This window comes from Myotis daubentonii, chromosome 8 (genome assembly GCF_963259705.1).
Source record: "Myotis daubentonii chromosome 8, mMyoDau2.1, whole genome shotgun sequence".
In the NCBI taxonomy this organism is placed as follows: Eukaryota; Metazoa; Chordata; class Mammalia; order Chiroptera; family Vespertilionidae; genus Myotis; species Myotis daubentonii.
The window spans coordinates 17,171,096-17,191,222 of NC_081847.1; the positions used below are offsets into that span (position 1 = coordinate 17,171,096).

At 43.1% G+C, this 20,127-nt stretch overlaps 1 protein-coding gene across 1 annotated transcript in view; it reads right to left on the bottom strand.

Moving 5' to 3' along the window:
* Window positions 1–20,127, bottom strand: part of CFAP61 (cilia and flagella associated protein 61) — a 239,479-nt gene that overhangs the window by 72,456 nt on the left and 146,896 nt on the right. Inside the window, exons 20-21 of the mRNA XM_059705429.1 lie at window positions 16,595–16,763; window positions 9,746–9,923 (exon numbers count right to left, since the gene is read on the bottom strand). Of these exons, the coding sequence (XP_059561412.1) occupies window positions 9,746–9,923; window positions 16,595–16,763 (347 nt within the window). The remainder of the gene's footprint in view (window positions 1–9,745; window positions 9,924–16,594; window positions 16,764–20,127) is intronic.

The window sequence follows — 20,127 nt, forward strand, 5'->3', positions numbered from 1 at the left end:
ATCTGGGATTTATTTAACTTCTATAATTGAAACTTTGTTGTCTTGGTCCTGCTCGAAGCCTGGGTTGCCCCTGGCAACCTATGTACCCATGCCAGCTGGAAGCAGGTATCTGGGATTTATTTATCTTCTATAATTGAAACTTTGTAGCCTTGAGCGGAGCTCAGGGCCGGCAGGGCAGGCGGGAAGCTTGGCTTCCTCCATCACTGGGGGCAACGCAAGCCTCCTGCTCGCTCGAGTTCCATGGCCGCCGCCATCTTTGTGATGGAGTTAATCTGCATATTACTCTTTGATTAGATAAGATTCTTTAGAAGTTTTATGCATATATGGAAGAAATAGAGGGGGAAAGCTGAGGATTTCCCCTGAATGTGAGTTTTATGCTAAAAAATCTGGTCACTGTCTTTTTTGCCGCTCAGTTTATTTAATGGCTAAGAAACCAGCTTTGCATTTGATCTGATAGGTGACAGAGATAAAAATGGTGGGCTGCCCTACTTTGAAACAGCAAATGATAACTGATGATTAGAATACTCTTGGTGAATTTTCAATAAAGGATAATGGAATATAACTGTAGCAGTTTTGTGAAAGGCCAATCTTTGTTCCTCCTTTTAGGGAATAAATTATGCATCACTAAGATTTCAGCTCTGAAACAGGAAGCAGAGGGCAAGGGAGGTACCAATAAAAAGATGACTGCGTGAAAGCTCCTCAGATTGAAGTTGGCAAGAAGGAGCGCTGGGTCAGTCCCTCCCTGCTGACCTGCGGCAGCCTTTGAGAAGGAAATGTGCAAGGATGCTTCCAAGAGAAAAGAGGGGCTTCCATGTCAACAGCCCAGCTGGGGGAAAGACAGGGAAGGTAATGATTCGTATCACAATATTAGGAAAAGCACTACGGCTTGCTATTTAAAATGTCGGCATAAAGGTAAAGGTGACCTTTTTGCTTTCTGATACATACTCTTTGAAGGTATAAATAATACACTAGCAACTCTGACTGTGACCACCAGAATAAGGCAATCACACTTTAACATTTCCACTGTCATAATGCACCCCAGATTTAGGAGACAAGTTGTCTTAATTGGGGGGTGGAGAGAGGAGGGAGGGGATGTCAGTTTTATTACCCTGGTTCTCAGAGGAGGTAAGTAACAGGAGCTCAAAGCTCAAAGCTCAAAGCTCACTACTATTGAAAGCTAACGTGGCTTTACAGAAATAAAATGCTAAAATGATCTCCCTATTAAGTTAAAAAAATAAAATATAGTGTTAATATTTTTAGTCACAGATTTGCCCTAAGAGTAATAGAACAACCTTTTAAACTAATTATTTTCAGTAGATGCTAAAAAGGTATTTTATTCTTTTGAGATGACTGCTTTAATTTTAACCAGCTGGAGAATAGGCTTTGCTGCCATTTCATCATCCATGCTCAATACTCTAATGGAAGAGGATTCTCCAAGAAAACCATGACTTGAAAAGAAGGAAAGGGGAGGATGTCGCGATCTAGTAGTATGGCCATGGAATCACATCTCAACAGTTTAAGAATAGCCCTGGCTCGGTAGCTCAGTTAGAGCCTCTGTCCCAACATACCAAGGTTGTGGTTTTGGTCCTCGGTCAGGACACATATAAGAAGAAATGAATGTGTTAATAAGTGGAATAACAAATTGATGTTTCTCTCTGTCTCTCTCTGTGTTTGTCTCTCTCCCCCCGCCTCTTCTCTTTTTCCAAAAAATAAATAAATAAAAAAGTTATTCAAGATTTATGCACGCTGATATAATTATGAATTTTTCTTCACAGTTATTACATTTTTAAGGCTAGATAGAAGGCCTTTTTCCACTTCAAAAGAGACATAGAGTTATTGTATATAACCTCATTCATCCTCAGAACAGGCCTGTGAGGTAAGTTTTCTTATGTTCTCAAGAAAGCATTGAGAGGTTAAGTAACCAGTTAAGGGTCACACAGCAAGAAGATGGTTCAGCAGGTCTCAGACCTGCCAAGTCTGATTTCAGAACTGGTGCTGACACCACTATACTATATTAGCAGATGGATATGTAATATATTCTAATATACATTACATATATAAGAATTCATGTATGTATATAGTTAGTATTTTATCTATATAACTAACTTTAGCAAATAACTAGATAATGAAAGAATTTTAACTAGATATTATAGAATATTCATAAATTGTGAAATAAACACTCACTTAAAAAACATATCACGGTCTGGTCAAGATGGTGATGTAGGTAAATGAGGAACTTACATCTCTCCACAACCATATCAAAATTACAACTAAACAATAAAACAAGCATCATTCAGCACCACCTGAAATTTACCTGAATGCAAGTCCTACAACTAGGAATTTAAAGAAGAAGCCACATCAAGACTGGTAGGAGGGGCAGAGACGTAGAACAGGCTGGTCCTACACTCACGTGTGGTGGATAAAAATGGGAAGGATATCTTGGCTGTGATGGTCCCCCCTCACCAAGGAATTATGGGGTCCCAGCCCCGCAACTGGCCCCCAAGCCCAGGTTCTAGTGCTAGGAAGAGAAGTTCTCATAACTTCTGGCTGTAAAAACCACTGGGGATGTGGCTAGAATGGGAGGACTGCTGGAGTACCAGACAGTTCCTCTTGAGAGCCCACACAATGGACTTACTCTGACTCACTCTTTCTGAGCTCCAGCATTGGGGCAGCAGTTCAAAAGGCACCAGGGACATACAGGGAGGAACAATAGTGTCTGGCATCAGGGTGAGAACTGGGGGTGGGCAGCTTTCTCCCAGACAGAAGTGCTGGCAGAGGCTATTGTTCCTTTGATGAGCTCTCTCCACACAGCACTGATAAGGGGGCACCATATCTGAGTCTCCATCAACCTGGCTATCACTGTTTGCTCCAACCCGGTAATTCTCTGAGACCCTCCCACAACCAACCTGTGGGTCCACCCAAGCTGTTTACAGTGCCTTTTCCATATAAACGGCCTGTCTTGGCTCATACTCAGCCTTTCCTAAAATCTCTCAAACAAGCAGCATTTGACCTCAGCATACCCCATACCTCTCACTAAGTGTCCCCAGGCCTGGCACTAGCAGCAGCTGGCTGTGGTTTGCACTTGGCCTCTCCTGGGCACCTCCAAGCCCAGCACAAGTAACAGCCAGCTGAAAATTGCCTGGTAGCTCATGCCAAGTGGCCCCAGGCAAAAGATAGGTAGTGGCTGATCTTGGTCTGTACCTCCAGGAAGGCCCAGAGCCAGCGAACCTGGTGGACAACTTCAGACCATGTCAAAGCAGCACCCAACCACCTCCACAAGCCACATACTGAAGGGGTGAACTCAATGGGCACCAGAGCACTGCTGAAGTTATTCCTGCTCTGTGTAGAGGGCTGGTGCACAGCTGATCCTCCACAGTGGCTCAGGTGAATAGGGAGGCTGTGCCACTGGACCCTACAAGACACCTACTACATTAGGCCTACTACCAAGCCCAGAAGATGTAGCACCTCTACCTAATACATAGAAACAAACACAGGCTGACAAAATGATGAGACAAAGAAACACCTCCCAAATAAAAGAAGAGAACTCCAAAAAGAGAACTAAACAAAACAGAGACAAGCAATCTGTAAGATGCAGGTTTAAAAACACTGGTTATGCCCTGACCTGTTTGGCTCAGTGGATAGAGCGTCGGCCTGCGGACTCAGGGGTCCCAGGTTCGATTCTGGTCAGGGGCATGTACCTTGGTTGCGGGCACATCCCCAGTGGGGCATGTGCAGGAGGCAGCTGATCGATGTTTCTCTCTCATCGATGTTTCTAACTTCTCTATCCCTCTCCCTTCCTCTCTGTAAAAAATCAGTAAAATATATTTAAACACACACACACACACACACACACACACACACACACACAAAAAAAAACACACTGGTTATAAGACTGCTCAATGAACTTAATGAGAACTTCAAAAACATTGAAAAAGGACACAGAAACCTCAAAAGGAACCATTCAGAAATGAAGGATACACTAACTGAAATAAAGAATAATTTACAGGGAATAAACAGTACAGTAGATGAAGCCAAGAATCAAATCAGTGATTTGAAATATAAGGAAGCAAAAAAACATACAATCAGAACAGCAACAACAATAAAATAAAATAATTTTAAAAAAATGAAGATGGTTAAGGAGCCTCTGGGACAACTTTAAGTGTACCAACATTCATGCAAATGGGGGTGCTGTAAGAAGGGAGAGAGCAAAAAATTGAAAACCTATTTGAAAATATAATGACAGAAAACTTTCCTAACTTAGTAAGGAAATAGACATACAAGTCCAGGAAGCACAGCGTTCCAAACAAGATGAACCCAAAGAGGCCCACACTAAGCCACATCATAATTAAAATGCAAAGAGTTAAAGACAAAGAGAGAATCTTAAAAGCAGCAAGAAAAAAGCAGTTAGTTATCTACAAGGGAGCACCTATATGACTGCCAGATGATTTCTCAACAGAAACTTTACTGGCTAGAAGGGATTGGCAGGAAATATTCAAAATGATAGAAAGCAAGGACCTACAACCAAGATTACTCTACCCAGCAAAGCTATCATTTATGATCAAAGAGTATATAAAGAGCTTCCTAGACAAGAAAAAGCTTAGGGAACTCATCACTATCAAAACAGTATCACATGAAATGTTAAAGGGTCTTCTTTAAAAAAGATTTTTTAAAAGATAAAAAATATGAACATTAAAATGGCAGTAAATACGTATCTATCAACAATTGAGTCTAAAAAAAATAAATTAAGAAGCAGAAAAGGAACAGACTCATAGATACAGGGCATGTTTTGATGGTTGCCAGATGGAAAGGGGATGCAGGGAATGGGTGAAAAAGGTGAAGGGATTAAGAAGTACAAATTGGTTGTTACAGAGTAGTCATGGGGGTGTAAAGTACAGGAAATAAAGTCAATAATATTTTAATAACTATGGATGGTGTCAGATGGGTATTAGATTTTTCAGGATGATTACTTGGTAAGTTTTATAAATGTCTAATCACTGGGGTGTACATCTGAAACTAATGTAATATTGTATGTCAACTATAATTGAAAAATAAAAAAATGATTTAAATAAAAACAAACATATTATGTCCAGGAATAGACCAGAGAATGCTTTTTAAAATTTTTTTATAAGTCAAAGCATAAGATTTCTATAACCCAAACCTGACCTGTCCCATTTTGCTCTGCCAAATAAAAAGGGAAGACTATATTAGATACAACATTAAAAGGGCTTTGTTAAAAAAAGGGGGGGCTTTGTTCAGTGATTCATGCACTGGAATTTTAATGTTATACTTTTCCTACAAACATGTTTTTAATAAGGCAGTAAACTGTATTGAGCTAAAGATGAAAATAATTGATCCATTTCGTGCCATTAAGGCAATTATTTTTAACTTTTATTCTACTTTTCATTTTCATGGAAAGTACAGAGGTAATAACAGATAAATTTCAATTAGTTCCAATTAATGTGGTAACTGTTATAATGTATTAGGTTGCTGGGTTCTATCTGAACACCCCCCACATCCCTCCATCTCCACGCTGAGCCCTCCAGGTTTGGTTTGATTTGCAGTTGAAAGCAGCACTTGTGCCCATGACATCAGCTATTCTCTGGATGCTGGAGCAGTTCTATAGGTTAGAATACTTTACATCTGTAAACCCATCCAACTCTAGAGCCCAGAAATCCATTTCCTTCACACTGGACTAACTAACTCCATCTCAGAACCACGGTTTCTCCCCCTGGAAGCAGAGGAAGGAGTGATAAAACAGCTCCTGGGAGGAGAGTGGTGTTTGGGGTGGTATCTGTGTAGTTTTAATGAACAGAAGTTCAGAGGAGAGCCAGCCTCCTCCTAGTGACTGCTCCTCCATTGTTTCTGCTCCCCAGCATCCACTGCTCCTCCTAGAACAGCGGTTCTCAACCTGTGGGTCACGACCCCTTTGGGGATCGAACGACCCTTTCACAGGGGTCGCCTAAGACCATCGGAAAACACATTTATAATTACATATTGTTTTTGTGATTAATCACTATGCTTTAATTATGTTCAATTTGTAACAATGAAATTGGGGGTCACCACAACATGAGGAACTGTATTAAAGGGTCGCGGCATTAGGAAGGTTGAGAACCACTGTCCTAGAACAACCCCTCCACTGATCTCAGCAAACAAGTCCCTGTGCTTCAGCAAAATGAGGCCTGGCATGTTCCAGGTTTCTGGGTGCGATTCCTGGATGGATAGCTCATTACAGCCAATGAGACACACGAGATATTTTCCCTCAGACTCTTTTGGGAAGAGCCCTATCCTCAACAACTTCCCATCAACCCCACCGTGAACAAGTGAGAAGGGAAAATTAGCCCTGAAGGAGAAGAAGCTAACTCATGATAAATGTCCTCATTCTCCCTGGTTTTATTAAGGTGACATGAAAAGGAAGAAGAACTGACAGGTGGAGGGGTGGTAATGAATACAGAACACAGACCTGCTCTTATTCGTCATGATGTGCTGGACTTCCAGTTTCTCGGTTCAAATACCATCAGTCCATGACTGACTTGGAATGCACAGCCACCCCACTTCCAACTCGCTATTGTGGTCTTTCGTTCATTCTTGTTAGATCACTCTCTCTCTCTCTGCTGGATGGATGCTACAAACAGAAGGTGCATCTCCCAAAGTTGCTGTTTTGTGCACTGTCCCCCTTCACTAGTTCCCCAATCCCTAAAAGCAGCCAGTTAAACCTGCACTTGGCTGGACCCTGCGACCCTCCACCTTCATCTCCCTCTGTTGCCCTTCAAGGGTCTGCCCAGTCCAAGTTGTTGGGCCATTGTCTATTGTACACAAATAAAACTCCCTCACTTTTCTCTATTTGCTTATCCTGCCCTTCTTTATGGCTGAGATCAAAACCTCTTTTCTCAGGAAACCTTGTCCAAACTTCACAGTCTCCAGGGCTATCACCAAGGCCAGGTGCCTCTCCACGACCAGACTGGCACCTGGTGTGCGCAGACCCCCATCTTTTGTGCAGAGACTGTGTCCCGGGCAGTGCTGTCACCAGGACAGCAGGAGCTGAGACTTGCATTCTGGGGAAACTTCGGTGTAGCCATAACTACATCACATGCAGTAGTAGTAACAGTAATGCTAATAACAGCCTATGTTATTGAACGCTCACTATGTTTGAAACACTGTTCTGAGTTGGACATGTTATGTCTTATTTATTTCATTTATCTCACAATAACCCATATGAGGAAAATATTACCCAGAATGGGACTAATTAAATTCAAGTCTGAATATGACTCTAATTATGGAAAAGCTACACAGGGAAAGAGCTCCCTTAAGGCAGGAGGTTAACAGTTTCCTTTCTAACTTTTCTTACATGGGAAGTGATTTGAAAAGGGCCACTGCACAGAGTTGAGTTAACTTGGTCAGGCCAGGTTTCTCAGATGCCCCCCCCGATCCTGGGGCCGGCATCTAAGCATTAAGAGCACCTATCTGGGAGGTGCTTTGGGGATGTCATAAAACATTAGACCTGGGCAAAGAGCCTACATTTAACACACACACACACACACACACACACACACACACACACACACACACACTAATGTTTACATCCTTCGCATTTAGGCTGTTTGGTGGACAAAAGCAGGCACTCAGAGGGGTTTTATGCAGTGGTTGATTGGAGACATACTTAAATCTTACAAAAGCATTTCTCTTAGGTGGCATCAGAGTTCACCATTTGTGACAATTAGTCAACAGAAAAGCACTGATGCTCTTTGCCCATCTGAGCACCAAGAGTACAAAAAAGAAGGCATCCGAAGGAGAGCACAGTTGACTTGGGATTTCAAAAGTCTCTGCCATATACAGTCAACCTTAAAAATTAGCATTGCCAGTTTCAAAGCCCTCTTTCTTGTTAAAATATTCCTTAGTCCTAATATGCCTAACAGCCAACAGTTTGAAGTTAAAACCCTGCATGATAATAGGATTAGGCACGATCCCAAGACATGGTTTTGTGTTTTCAGGGAGTTTAAGGTGCATTTTGACATCTGGACTTGATGAAATGGTAATGCTTTGTCACAAATTGTATGGATAAAAGCAGACTTCTGCAAACTATGTCTTAGCACCTATTTCTGTAAATAAAGTTTTATTGGAACATAGCCATGCCCATTCATTGGCATATTGGTTATGCTGCTTTCTTGCTACAATGGCAGAGTTGAGTCATTGGGACAGAGACCATATGGCCTGCATAGTCCAAAATATTTACAATCTGGCCCTTATAATAAAAGTCAGCTGACCCCCAGATTAGAGAATTTCCTAGGTCTAAGTAGGTCATCAGGCAGTGATTAAAGAATGACTAAAATGTTGAAACAGGTTTAAACACATACAGATGCAAAACTGTAAATAATACAAAACATGAAAATACATTTACTAGTTTTAAGCCTGGTCCCCAGTATATATCTATATATTCTAACTCTTCCCAAAGGTTCCAGACCCAGTTGGTTTTACTGGTGATTTCTGTTCAACTTTTAGGTTATAAGAAATATGTCAGACCTCAGGAAAATATGAAAAACTTCCCAAAAAACATTTTGTGGGACTAGTATACACTTGATTCCAAAAACTTGGCAAGTAAAGCATATAAGAGAAAACTACAGGCCAATCTCACTTATGAATTTAGGTGCAAATAGCCTATAAAGTATTCGCACATTGAGTCCAGCAATGTAGTGATCTCATCTGATACTTAGTTTTTATTTTTAATGTAATAAACTAATAATTTTTTAATGTAGTAAATGCATTAACCTGACAAGAATTCAACAAATACCTAAATCTCCCACCAAAAATCAGAGGAAACTATATTTAATTTTAATATAGCAATTATATTAACTTATATATTGTATATTATTCTAAAAATATATATTAAATACATTTATATGTTGAATTTTACATATTGATGCCCACATCCTGGGCATTCAGTGATTTTTACATCCCTGAACTGAATCCAAGCTCTGGGTTAGAATCTCAACTCTCCTTGGGTGGTTTTATAACCCAACCAAAGCAATGGCCCTCCCGGCGCTTTTGGTAAAATAAAGGGGCTGCCCTGTGTTCTTCAGAGTTCGATTGCCAGGCTTCAATGAAGGACAAATAGGTAACCAGCCCTGTTCTAGTTGTTTTATCAGTCAAACAATTTTAATTTAATCCAAGCAATAGAGAGGATGAAGTTTGAATAGACACTTTTGAGTGGCAGAGGCATTTGGACAAATGCTTCGTGCTCTCATTTTGATTCAAAAAGTGGCATGCAGCTCGGGGTTGTGTGTTTGTGGGAAGGACTGTGCAGCCACGCCAGGCAAGAGAACAATGGATGGTGAAAAGAAGAAAAGAGCCCTTTCGACACAGACCCTCCTTTTTCTTCCCAGATCTTTTCAGCTTCACAAAAGGAGACATATTTTCCATATAATTGCTAAACATGTTTGCTTATTAAATTATTCTTTAATTAGTTAATGATTTTAGCCATGCTTTGCTCTTTGGATATTCATTTTGTATAATAAAATAATTATAGATAATTAAACTATCTCAAGCCTCTTTCTTTCCCCCAGCAAACATGCTGGGGATCCAAAAATGACAACAAGTTGTAAATTAATCTGGAAAACAAAGCATGACAGATGAATGATTTGGTTGGAATTAATTAGGCATTAATTAAATACTGGAACTAGATGAAGAATTAGATTCATTATTAAAGAAACAACACTGTTCTGAAAAGATGTGCAGTTACCCACATCCTTACCTTCTGTGGCGATGGCATTGTTTCTTATCCAAATCTGGGCCTTCAAGCAGTCCTCTTCGTCATTGAGAGTGAAATGATTACGAGGAACTTGATCGGTGTATCGCTGCTTTCTATAACCTTCTTCAACGTCTCTGTTTGTCAGGTGTTGACCAATATCAGCCCCTGAAGGGCATGGGACCTGAGGTATGTTACAGAGAAATGCTTATTTCAGTGGTAACAGATGAAGCACTGATATAGCACTAAACAAACAAACAAACAAATAAATCATAGCAATGTCTGGTATAGCTAGGCCTTTTTCTGTCCCCAGATACAATTCTTTTCATTGCAGCAGCTAATTCTCAGAAGGAGTTGCTCTGATTATATGATGCTGTGTAACAAATTATTCCAAAAGTCAATGGTGTGAAAAGACTTACAGATTCTGAAGGTCAGTAATTCAGACAGGGCAGGGGTGGGGTTGGGGGAGGGGGGGGAATGGACAATTTTCTATGTGAACAATGTCAGAGGCCTGAGTGGAAAGACTTGAAGGTTGGGGGTGACTTGAAGGCCGGGCGCTGAAATCATCTGGAGAGAAGCTCTCTCAATCCTTTTTCTTTCTTCCAGAAAACTTGCTGGGTATCCAAAATGACAAAAACGTCTCACAGTTGATATTGGCCGTGGGCTGGGATCTTAGCTGGGGTTGTTGGCTGGGACATCCACACGTGGCCTCTCCATGTGGTCTGGGCTTCCTTACAACATGGTGGCTAGGTTATCAGGGCAAGTGCCTGGAGAGAAAAAACCAGCCCAGAGAGCTCTGTGTTCTTTTCTAATCTCATCTTGGAATTCTAGTGGTGTCCCTTCCACCATGTTATAGTCACGGAGGTCCTTATATTCTAGACGCCTGCCCAGGATCAAGAGGAGGAAACCTAAAACCCACCTCTTCCTGCAGGGGCAGTGAAGCGATGGGAAAACACGTGGAACTGGATTGGTGTGGCCATTTTTGGTGAGAACAATCTACACAGAAGCAATTATATCAGGGGTTGAAATCCAAGTGCTTATGGGCTCCAGGCAGGAAAGAAAATGAGGAAAGTGGACTACTGTTTACTTAGGAAAAGTGTAGAATCATTCTTCACTTTGTGAGAGAGATAGTCTCTCTCTCTCTCTCATCTCCATCTCTTTCAACACAGAACCCTCTCAGTATAACGTCTATTCTCACTTTTGACACAGAGTGAAAACAGATACTGTAAGGAAAGCGACAGTAAAAACACAGCAAAGGATGATGCTGACACTTGTCCTCAGTGTCAAGGACTCTGTGGCAAACTGAAGGGCTCTGGTCAGAGTTTGGCCACGACTCAACTCCATCCAGTTGTTGCCAAAATAGAGCGTGGATTCAGTATGACCAGATGTGATTTCTCAAGAAATGCTAGGTACTTTTATTTTCCTGAGGACTCTTGGTTTTTTTAAATTATTATTTCAGTTCAAATTAAAATCAAACAAACACCACTGTGAACGCCAAGTAAAATAGCACAGTGGAGTGAGTTTGCCCAGTGGGCCAAACTTTTACCTCTCCAACTTTCATTTGGCAGCCAGGTGACTATGAGGACGGTAACGAGGCCAACACTGGGAGCAAGATATAAAGGTAAGTTGATGCCTCCGCTAGAAGACCTGCACGAGCTGCCTGATATTTTCGTGGTACAAGGCCTCAGGGTGGTGGGGCAGGGTGGCACTCAGCCACGATGGGCAAAACGTTCACTTGTAGTAGAGGTGAATGTGGGTGCGGAGGAAGTGCTTGTCTCTTGAAAGATGCCTTGTTGTGCTGGGTAGATGTGAATGCTGGCTGGCGCTCGAACAAATGGGGCAGCACTAACACCCAGATGACCTTTAGGGAAGTTTTTGGTTATATTCTTCCTCAACAGAAATGGTAAAGCCACGGTACATTACTGTGATGTATTTAATTCCATTGCAAAGTGGGTTAGCTAATTTTTTAAAAAAATCAAATTTTTAAAGCTGGATGTCCTCTTTCCATGAAGAAGTTGCAGTAGCATTTTATTTAGTAAAAAGAAAACCCAACTGAAATTGTGGAGATAAAATGATCTTATTAGCAATATAATTTGTTTAGCCATATCACACTAGAATTTTGGTATTACTGTATTCATAGTTACTATAAAAGCAGTCCACTGAGGGCTTCGGTGGATGGTTCAAAGTGCACAATATTGAATACTGTGCTCTGGAGGTTTGAAACCTCACCATAATTACAATAAATATTGTAGTATGAAATAAAAGAAAATTTGGGCAACATGATGCCAGTTTAGTAAGTCATGCTTTAACAAATCAGGAAAAGTCTTTGGCAGAAAATGGCAGGGCTAAAGAACAAATTGAGAGCTAGTCAAGTTATAAAACTATCAATGGTTATTGTTTCAAATAGTGGGTGTATGGTTTAAGAAACAATGAGGAGAAGGGAAAAGAAGAAGGTCCAAAATGAAACTTGGCTTACTACAATCCTGAAACAGAATTGTATTTTTATAACCCATATCATCCTGTGTGCACTCAAATATGTGGCATTTTTGCACATTTCTAAACTATAAAGAATTAGAAAAATTAAAGAAAAAATAATGGGATAATATATATACCAGTATATATATTTTTCATATTCACATAATGGCATTTTCACAGAATAGGCAAAACCGAAATTAGGATTTTAAATGCCAAGGCCCATTAATCCATCTACACAGAGTTTAGCAGAACTCAATACATAAAAAAGGATCTATGGGGAAATTTATATTATGTCATCAAAGTAAGGGAGAGAATTAAGATGGAAAGGAAGGCCTGGCTATTATTTAATGAAGTATCATCAATGCCGGCTACCAAAATGAGAGTGTTTTCTGCCACTAACATGTGATTGGAGAATAGCAGACAACTTTTCAACCATTCATTCCGTCAGATAATTCTGGATTGCGCACTGCCAGCATCAGTGGCTGCTGGGAGCCTGTTGGCCATCCCAGGCCCCTCAGCAAGTTAGGAACTGAACAGTGGTGGGGGCTGCTGGTGGCAAACTTAATATCTTGTCTCCCTTTCTTAGTAACAGACTTCTGGGAAATAGGCCTGGCTGAGAAATTACATTTTCATGTTGGAAAGGAGTCCTTGGGTGGGGCAACATAAAATGTCATTTTGCTCTAGTCCTTTCTCCTTCCTGTTTCTTGCAAATGGCATGGCTGGCGCCACAGCAGCCACTTCAAGATGTTGAGATGGAAGCCACATATTAAAGATGGAAGAACAAAATTTAGAAGGGCCTGGTTTCCTGATGACACCAGGCAGCTACCTTACCAGGCTGAGTTGCTTTTCTCCAGATATTTCTAATGAGAGAAAGAAACAAACTTCTTATTTTCGACTTCAGGTATAAACAGTTAATTCTAGAATTTCTGTGTTGTAAAGACTTTTAAAAGCCACCACGTGTAGTCCCTGGACCACACCTGTGAGAGGGGGAGGGAGGGAAGAAGGAAGAAAGAGCAAGGAGACAGGGAGGAGAGAGACAGAGGCAGTGGTAAAGAACTCGTGCCTTGAGTCAGACCACCAGGGTTCCTAGTCTGTCACTTTGTCGTCGTAACTTCACTGCATCTTGGATCCCCTATAAAATGGGGATGAAAGTGGTAGGACCTCAGAGAGTTACCCCAAGGATTGCATCAGTTAACACAACTGTGGCAAATGGCAAAGACAAAACTCTGTCAGGTGTTCCTACCCCACTAGTGAGGCCTCCACCGTGGCATCTTGCCGTCTCCTGGGGATGGACGTTCCCTGTTGGAAAAGACCCTGACCCTTAGGAAGTTGTTTCTTAGGACGAATCAGCACTGTATTCCCATCGCATCTGGTGGTCTGTCCTAACTCAGCTCTCCGGGGCCATGATGTACAAGTCTAACTCGTTTTCTACATGAAAAGCCTTCAGGGTTTTTGAGGTTAAGCATCCTGAATCTTCACCCCTCTGGCTAAAAATCTTGGGTGTCTTTGAGTCTCTCGATGTGCTTTCAGCTTGCTCTTTCCCTTCTTAAATGTGACTTCAAGAAACAAATACAATATTCCAGGTGTAGCTGTTTTTGTGACATGTTCTTTGACACAGTCATGCTCAGCAGGTAAGGGGCTCATCATCTCTACAAGTGGTGTGTGTGCTCTCTTTTCTACCCGTTTGCAGCAGGCTCTCTGCTGTGGCTGCACCATTCTGGACACCATGCTCTTATTCACCCCATCTAAGATGTAATTCGTCTCCACGGAGACCAACCACATCATGTTGCTGACCCACGTCAAGCTCGCCATAACCAACATCTCTCACCTGGCTGGATGTTCCTGCCCCGCCTGCTGGCCTCCGGTGAGTGTCACCCCTTTGAGTCCCCACCACGCTCTTCTCATAGTCAATACAAGACTCATTTGACTCGGAGTTGACAGATTTTTATTCTTCCTCTTTTTGAGATAACCCAAACCAGGCCAGGGGCAGGCACTTCTCCCTCTCCGCACGACTCTCTGTGAGCCATGGGAGCGGCTCAGCGACCTCAGTTGTAAACTGAGTGGTTTCAGAGTGGTTTTCAGGACCAGCATGTACTCACCAATAAGCATAATCAAATCCATAGGCAAGGTGCGGAGGGGGTCAGAGGGTGCTGACCGTGAACTAGGTAAATCTTCATCTTCCCAAACGGAAAGGTCAGAGATAATGCCAGAAGTTGATAGATCAAGGAAAAACCTTCTACAAACGCATTACTATAGAGTTCAGGGGTAAAGGTATTGAAGAAGTAACAATAAAAATGCCTCAGAGTGGTTGCCCCTGGCTTGGAAGCAGAGAACAGCCTTCCTCGCATGCAACCCTGCAGTACAATTTAATGTTTTATCTTGTGCCTGGATTATCTGATGACAAGATTAAGTCATATGCATTTGGATATCAAAATATTGCATACTATTTTAGAATGATAGGTGCCATTTAAAGGTCTGATTCGAGCTTAAGACTTGTAATTATATTTTGTAACAGATATCCTCTTGTTTTGGGTTTCTGCTTTATTTTCACCATTTTGGTTTTTGTTGTGTGTGTGTTTTTGTTGTTTTTTGTAAATTATGAAATTGGGACAAAACCATGGGAAAGTTGGAGAAGGAAATTGGAAAAGAAGTAAGAACTGGACTCCCCCCACCTCCAAGGGAATTTAGCTGCTTTTTTTTTTTTTTGTATCACTCCATGTACCTTTAATTTTTATGTCCTTCTGGAAAAATTAAATTGGAACTTCTTTTATCACTCTTCAATTCATTTTTCCTGTTGTACAAAGGGCAAGAGCTTAATGTGCCACAGCTAAAGCTGCCGGGGCAGCTGGCCACACATGGGCAGATGCCCGAGTCTGCCACTCATATTTTCCAAAGTCTGCGATTGCAGGCAGCAGCTGGAACTCAGTGGAGCAGGTGAAGGGGGGGCAAGCTAAGGGGTGCATGGCGCTTTCTTCTGGTATAATGCTTTAAAAAGAGGAATACTTAAGTGCCAAAATAAGGCGTTCCTCGAGTTTATTCTTATCCTTTAGGAAAAAGGGAAAGGAAGTTACTCAGAGGCTCAGAGTGTGGTCTAGTCACTAGCTTCACCTGGAAGCTGGTTAGAACTGCGGTGTCTGTCGCTCCAGCCCCTTTCCCACTCCGAATCTGCATGGGAATGAGATGTGAATGGTATGTACACATTACACTTGGAGAAGTGCTCCTTTAAGGCACAGATGAGGATTCTAGGTTGAGAAGGTTCAAGTCAGTGGTTCTTCGCCTGGACTTAGAATCATCTGGGAGCTTGAAAAAAAAAATACTGATGGTTGAGCCCCGAGCCTCCACCCCAGAATAATTAAAACAGCACTTCTGGGCTTGCGGGCAGGCACGGGTGTATTTTAAAAATGCTGCAGGTGATCTCAATGTGCAGGCAAGGCTTAGAACTGCAGGTTAAGTGATAGTCAGTTGCTCAGCTGTCCTGTCTCCCCCCACCCCCCACACGCTGCTTCTCCTTGGCTTGGCTATGAAAGAAAACCTGCACCCTCTCCTCCCCCCACCCCCCACCCCCCTATCCTTACCCTCCCGCCCACGAATCCAGGGCCATTCACAAGATGCCAAACTAAGACATGAATATGGCAGTGCCTGGGGTGGGGATGGGTTACTTCATACTCCTCAGGAACAAACCCACCAAAGGGAGGCCTATCCAGGTTTCTGGGAGAAATGTAATGAAAAGACCCCCTGTTGAGTTACAAAATAAATCTCTTTTGATGAGAGAGATGCCTATTTTGTGGGCCACATGACATGCGAATGTGTGTGGCAAAGTGAGAAGGTTAACATTTGCTTCCCCAAGATATTAAACAGCTTCAACTGTCCAGCAAAGCTTTCCTCAAAGGAGGTTTGAGAATTTCATAAAAAATGGACAGCATGACCACGGGTTAATCAATCAGTCACATTTCCTAGATTCATAACTGAGAGACAAAAGAAAGCAAGGGTTGACAGGAGGCGCGCATGTTTGAACCACTGCTGCGCGAGCCCATCACCACCGCCAAATGTCAGCCTCTCGAGGCAGAAGTTAATTTCCACAAGCGCACACGGGGCTGTGTCTGGATGCTGCTCTGGTGGTGGCAAGTGTCAGATTTCTGGACAACAGCGTCAAGAATGACATTTCCCTGACCTGCTGTCATTTTCATCCCTGAGCCGAATGCTTTTCTTGGAATGGGTTTCCGTGAGGGTTTCGGACACGATTTTGGCCTCGTGCGTGAGCTTTGGAGAACGCTTTTATGAATACAGAGTGGCAGCTGCCGGGCGAGAAGGCGTGCTCTTCACCCAGAGGGCGTGCGCCTGGCAAACACGCACCACCCAGCTGGCCAGGCGCGGCCTCACCTGGTACTGCTGCCCGGTGCAGAGGATGAGGTGGTCGTAGAGCACAATGTCTTCGTGGGAAACCACGACGTGCTTGGCTGCTCGGTCTATGGCCGTCATCCTACCAACCACCACGTTGACCCAGGAGCACAGCGACATCAATGCGTGATCTTTATCATTATAACTCTGGCTGCGGAGAGAGGCGCTCCGTCAGTGACATTTGAGCAGCTGACAGGGGGCATTAATTAGACATCTGGCGAGCTGTTCAGGCCCCCCCTGCTCCCTCCCACTCCACCAGGACTGAATCTGTGCTCTTGCTGTGGTTTACCAGGACCAAGGATATGCAGTAGGAGATTTTTTGTTATGAGAGAGTCACACAATGACATCTTTCCATTAAAGCTAAATTGTTCTGCTTAGTGCTGGCCAGTCCACAACAGGGAGGGAGTGTGTGTGTGTGTGTGTGTGTGTGTGTGTGTGTGTGTGAAATCATCCTATATAATAAATAGGTAATATGCAAATTAATCCTCACACCCTCACAAGATGGCTGCCTATGACCAGGCCAGCAGGAGGGTTAGTGAGGGACGACCAAATGACTGAACAGCAGGCTACATGGGGCAACCAGCTGGCAGAGGGGGGCAGTTGGGGGTGACCAGGCTGGCGGGGGTGTAATAAGAGTCAACCAGGCTGGCGGGGGGGCGCAGCTAGGGGCTTCTAGGCTGGTGGGGGGTACAGTTGGGGGCAACCAGGCTGGCATTGGGGGCAGTTGGGGGTGATTAGGCTGGCAGGGGGGGGGGCAGTGAGGGGTGACTAGGCCAGCGGGGAGGCAGCTAGGGGCGACCAGGCAGGCAGGCAGGTGAGCGATTAGGAGCCAGCGGTCCAGGATTGTGAGAGGGATGTCCGACTGCCAGTTTAGGCCCGATCCTGGGAATCGGGCCTAACCTGGCAGCTGGACATCCCTCGAGGGGTCCTGGGTTGGAGAGGGTGCAGGCTGGGCTGAGGGGACCTCCCCCCCTGCACGAATTTCATGCACCGGGCTTCTAGTTAATATATATCCTTCTGCTTCTATTTCATGGTGAGCACAAACTTACTTTGGCTGTTGACTTGTCCTAGTGCAGGGGTGGGCAACCCCTGGCACGCGTGCCAAACATGGCACTCCAGTAACTTTTGCTGGCATGCGAAACCCTCTCTTATAATCTTCCATTTACAATTTTTTTCTTAATATCAACTTTTTTATTTTTCAGATAAATTCAGTGTAGGTGCATCTTAGATAAATAAATAATTTTACATAACATTTATACATTAAAAAATAAATGTATTTTTCATCATCATATACTGTGTTTTTGTCGCCCGAATGAATTTTATTATTTCTTCAAGGTTCTTCACATACATACACCTTAAGAGATATCAAGTAGGCGTAACATGCTCTCAAAAAATTAGGGTTGGCACGCAGAAGAATTTTGAGTCAGAGATTTTGCTGGTTTTGGCACGCACTCACAAAAAGGTTGCCCACCCCTGTCCTAGTGACAAAGGACCGAAAGGGGATGAGGAAAAAGAAAGTGACATTGCGCAGGATTCCCCAAGGCAGGGGTCAAGGGCCTGAATATCGAGAACCCGGCCTATTTGCTAATGCTTTTCAATAGATCTCTCCTTCTTAGAATGAGTGTATAGATTTGTGCCCAAACAACAAAAGACGTTGTCTTTAGAGAAGATGTCAATTAGGGAATTACGTTAGAAGCAAGTCCAGTACCTGGAGACTTTTGGGATCCACTCTGCAGGGCAAAGGTGACTTAGGGGGAACTGGTACTGCTGTGAGCAGCAGGTCCAGGGTTTTCTTGTCTGGGTTCCATCTGAGTTTGAGTATTCTACCATAATGTGAGAGAAGCGGCTTTCTTGTTGGCGTTGGGTATTTTTTAAAAAGAGTTTTGTGAGGGTTGTTGCAGAACTTTCTGGAAGGTGTGACCTCCTACACATGACACACTTAGTGACCTTGTTCTGATACCATAACAAGAGGGCAATGTGGCAGGATAGTAAGTGTTTCATTTAAATCCAGGCTTCCCTGTACCAAGGTCTGTGTCACCAGTGAGACCGGGCCCTGGGACCCTGCATCCCCTTTCGACACTTCAGCTTCCTCACCTCTCAACCTAGGATAATTCTCCTCCCCGCAGGCCTCGACCATTGTAAGGGACGAATGTGAGAATGTAAGAGATGCTGCTTTATCAAGTGGGATGCATATGTGAAGGGTATTATTCTAAATAATATTAATGATACATAATCCTGTTTACTCTCCTTGGAGGCAAACAGGACTAAAGTGATAATGGAAGAGCATTTTTTCTTTTTGATCCACTCGGGAGTCTGCTCTCAACACACAAAAAGAATTCTCGTAATGGATGCACATTAGGCCCCGTTCTGGCACCCATGAAAGAGAAGGGAGCACTGGGCTTTGTGCCTCTCCATGAAACAACACTTAAAAACAAGAAAATCTCTTCTTAATAAGAAAAGAAAATTGGGGGCTGGCCCGTCACAGGAAAATAACAGGGAGTGAGATGAAATTCTTTAAAAAAAACAAAAAACCAACACATTTTGGTGGCTTCACAGGAAAACAAGAAACCTCATTGATTTTGTACATTCATGAGAGATCCACAAAGGATTGTTCTTATTTGCATCACCGTCTCTTCCTAACGGGAAAAGCCCTGTCAGCCGTCCAAGATGAGGAAAAATTAAACATAGTTAGTGCATAGGAATTAGTCTTTTGAGGATTTGCTCAAAGATAAAGTCCTCAGGGGAAATTTGGGGGAGTCGAGGACAATGTTATTTTTAACGACCGTAGGACAATAGTGTGATAATGTCAGCACGCAGATTTCAGAGTTCACATTTGAAGCTCTGTCTGGTGGGAACTGAGTTTTAGGAACCGTAGGAACCGTAGGAACCGTAGGAAGCACTGAGGAATGTGGGGTGCTGCTTTGATAGTCTGTTACCGTGGCTTTTCTCAGGTTGGAACGTCACCGTGCAGGTGATGACCGTCTGTTCTGGATATCCCTGTCTACTCCGGACCTCCTTTAATTTACTCATCAGGTAGGTGAAACTAAACATTGGAAATTATAAGTGCTATTTCCCCCAAATTATTTCCTAAGCAGAGTGAGTGAGCCTTGCTTCTAACGTGGTAGGGACGGTCTCACGGTCTGAGGACAAGAGAAGTGCTTCCATTAGGGTTCTCTGGAAAAGGGAGAAGGAACCAAAGAAGGGACATCAATGAAACTTGATGTTTCTCAAGTGAACTTGACCCTGACTTGAAAAGAATGTGAAAGGTTGTCTCACAGAACGTTCTGGAGACAGGTAGTAAGTTAAAAAAAGCAGAAATGCAGGATGGGAAAATTGTTGGAAGGGACATTGTGACAAGCGGCCCACTTGTTCAGAGTTGCAGAGGCCCCCACATCTGGTGTCAGGAGACTTAGCCCAACGCTCCAGATGCAAAACTAGAAGCCAGCCCCAGGGGAGCCAGTATAAGTCCGGTGCAGGCCTGCACTCCATGGAGTCAGAACCTTCAGAACTGGAGA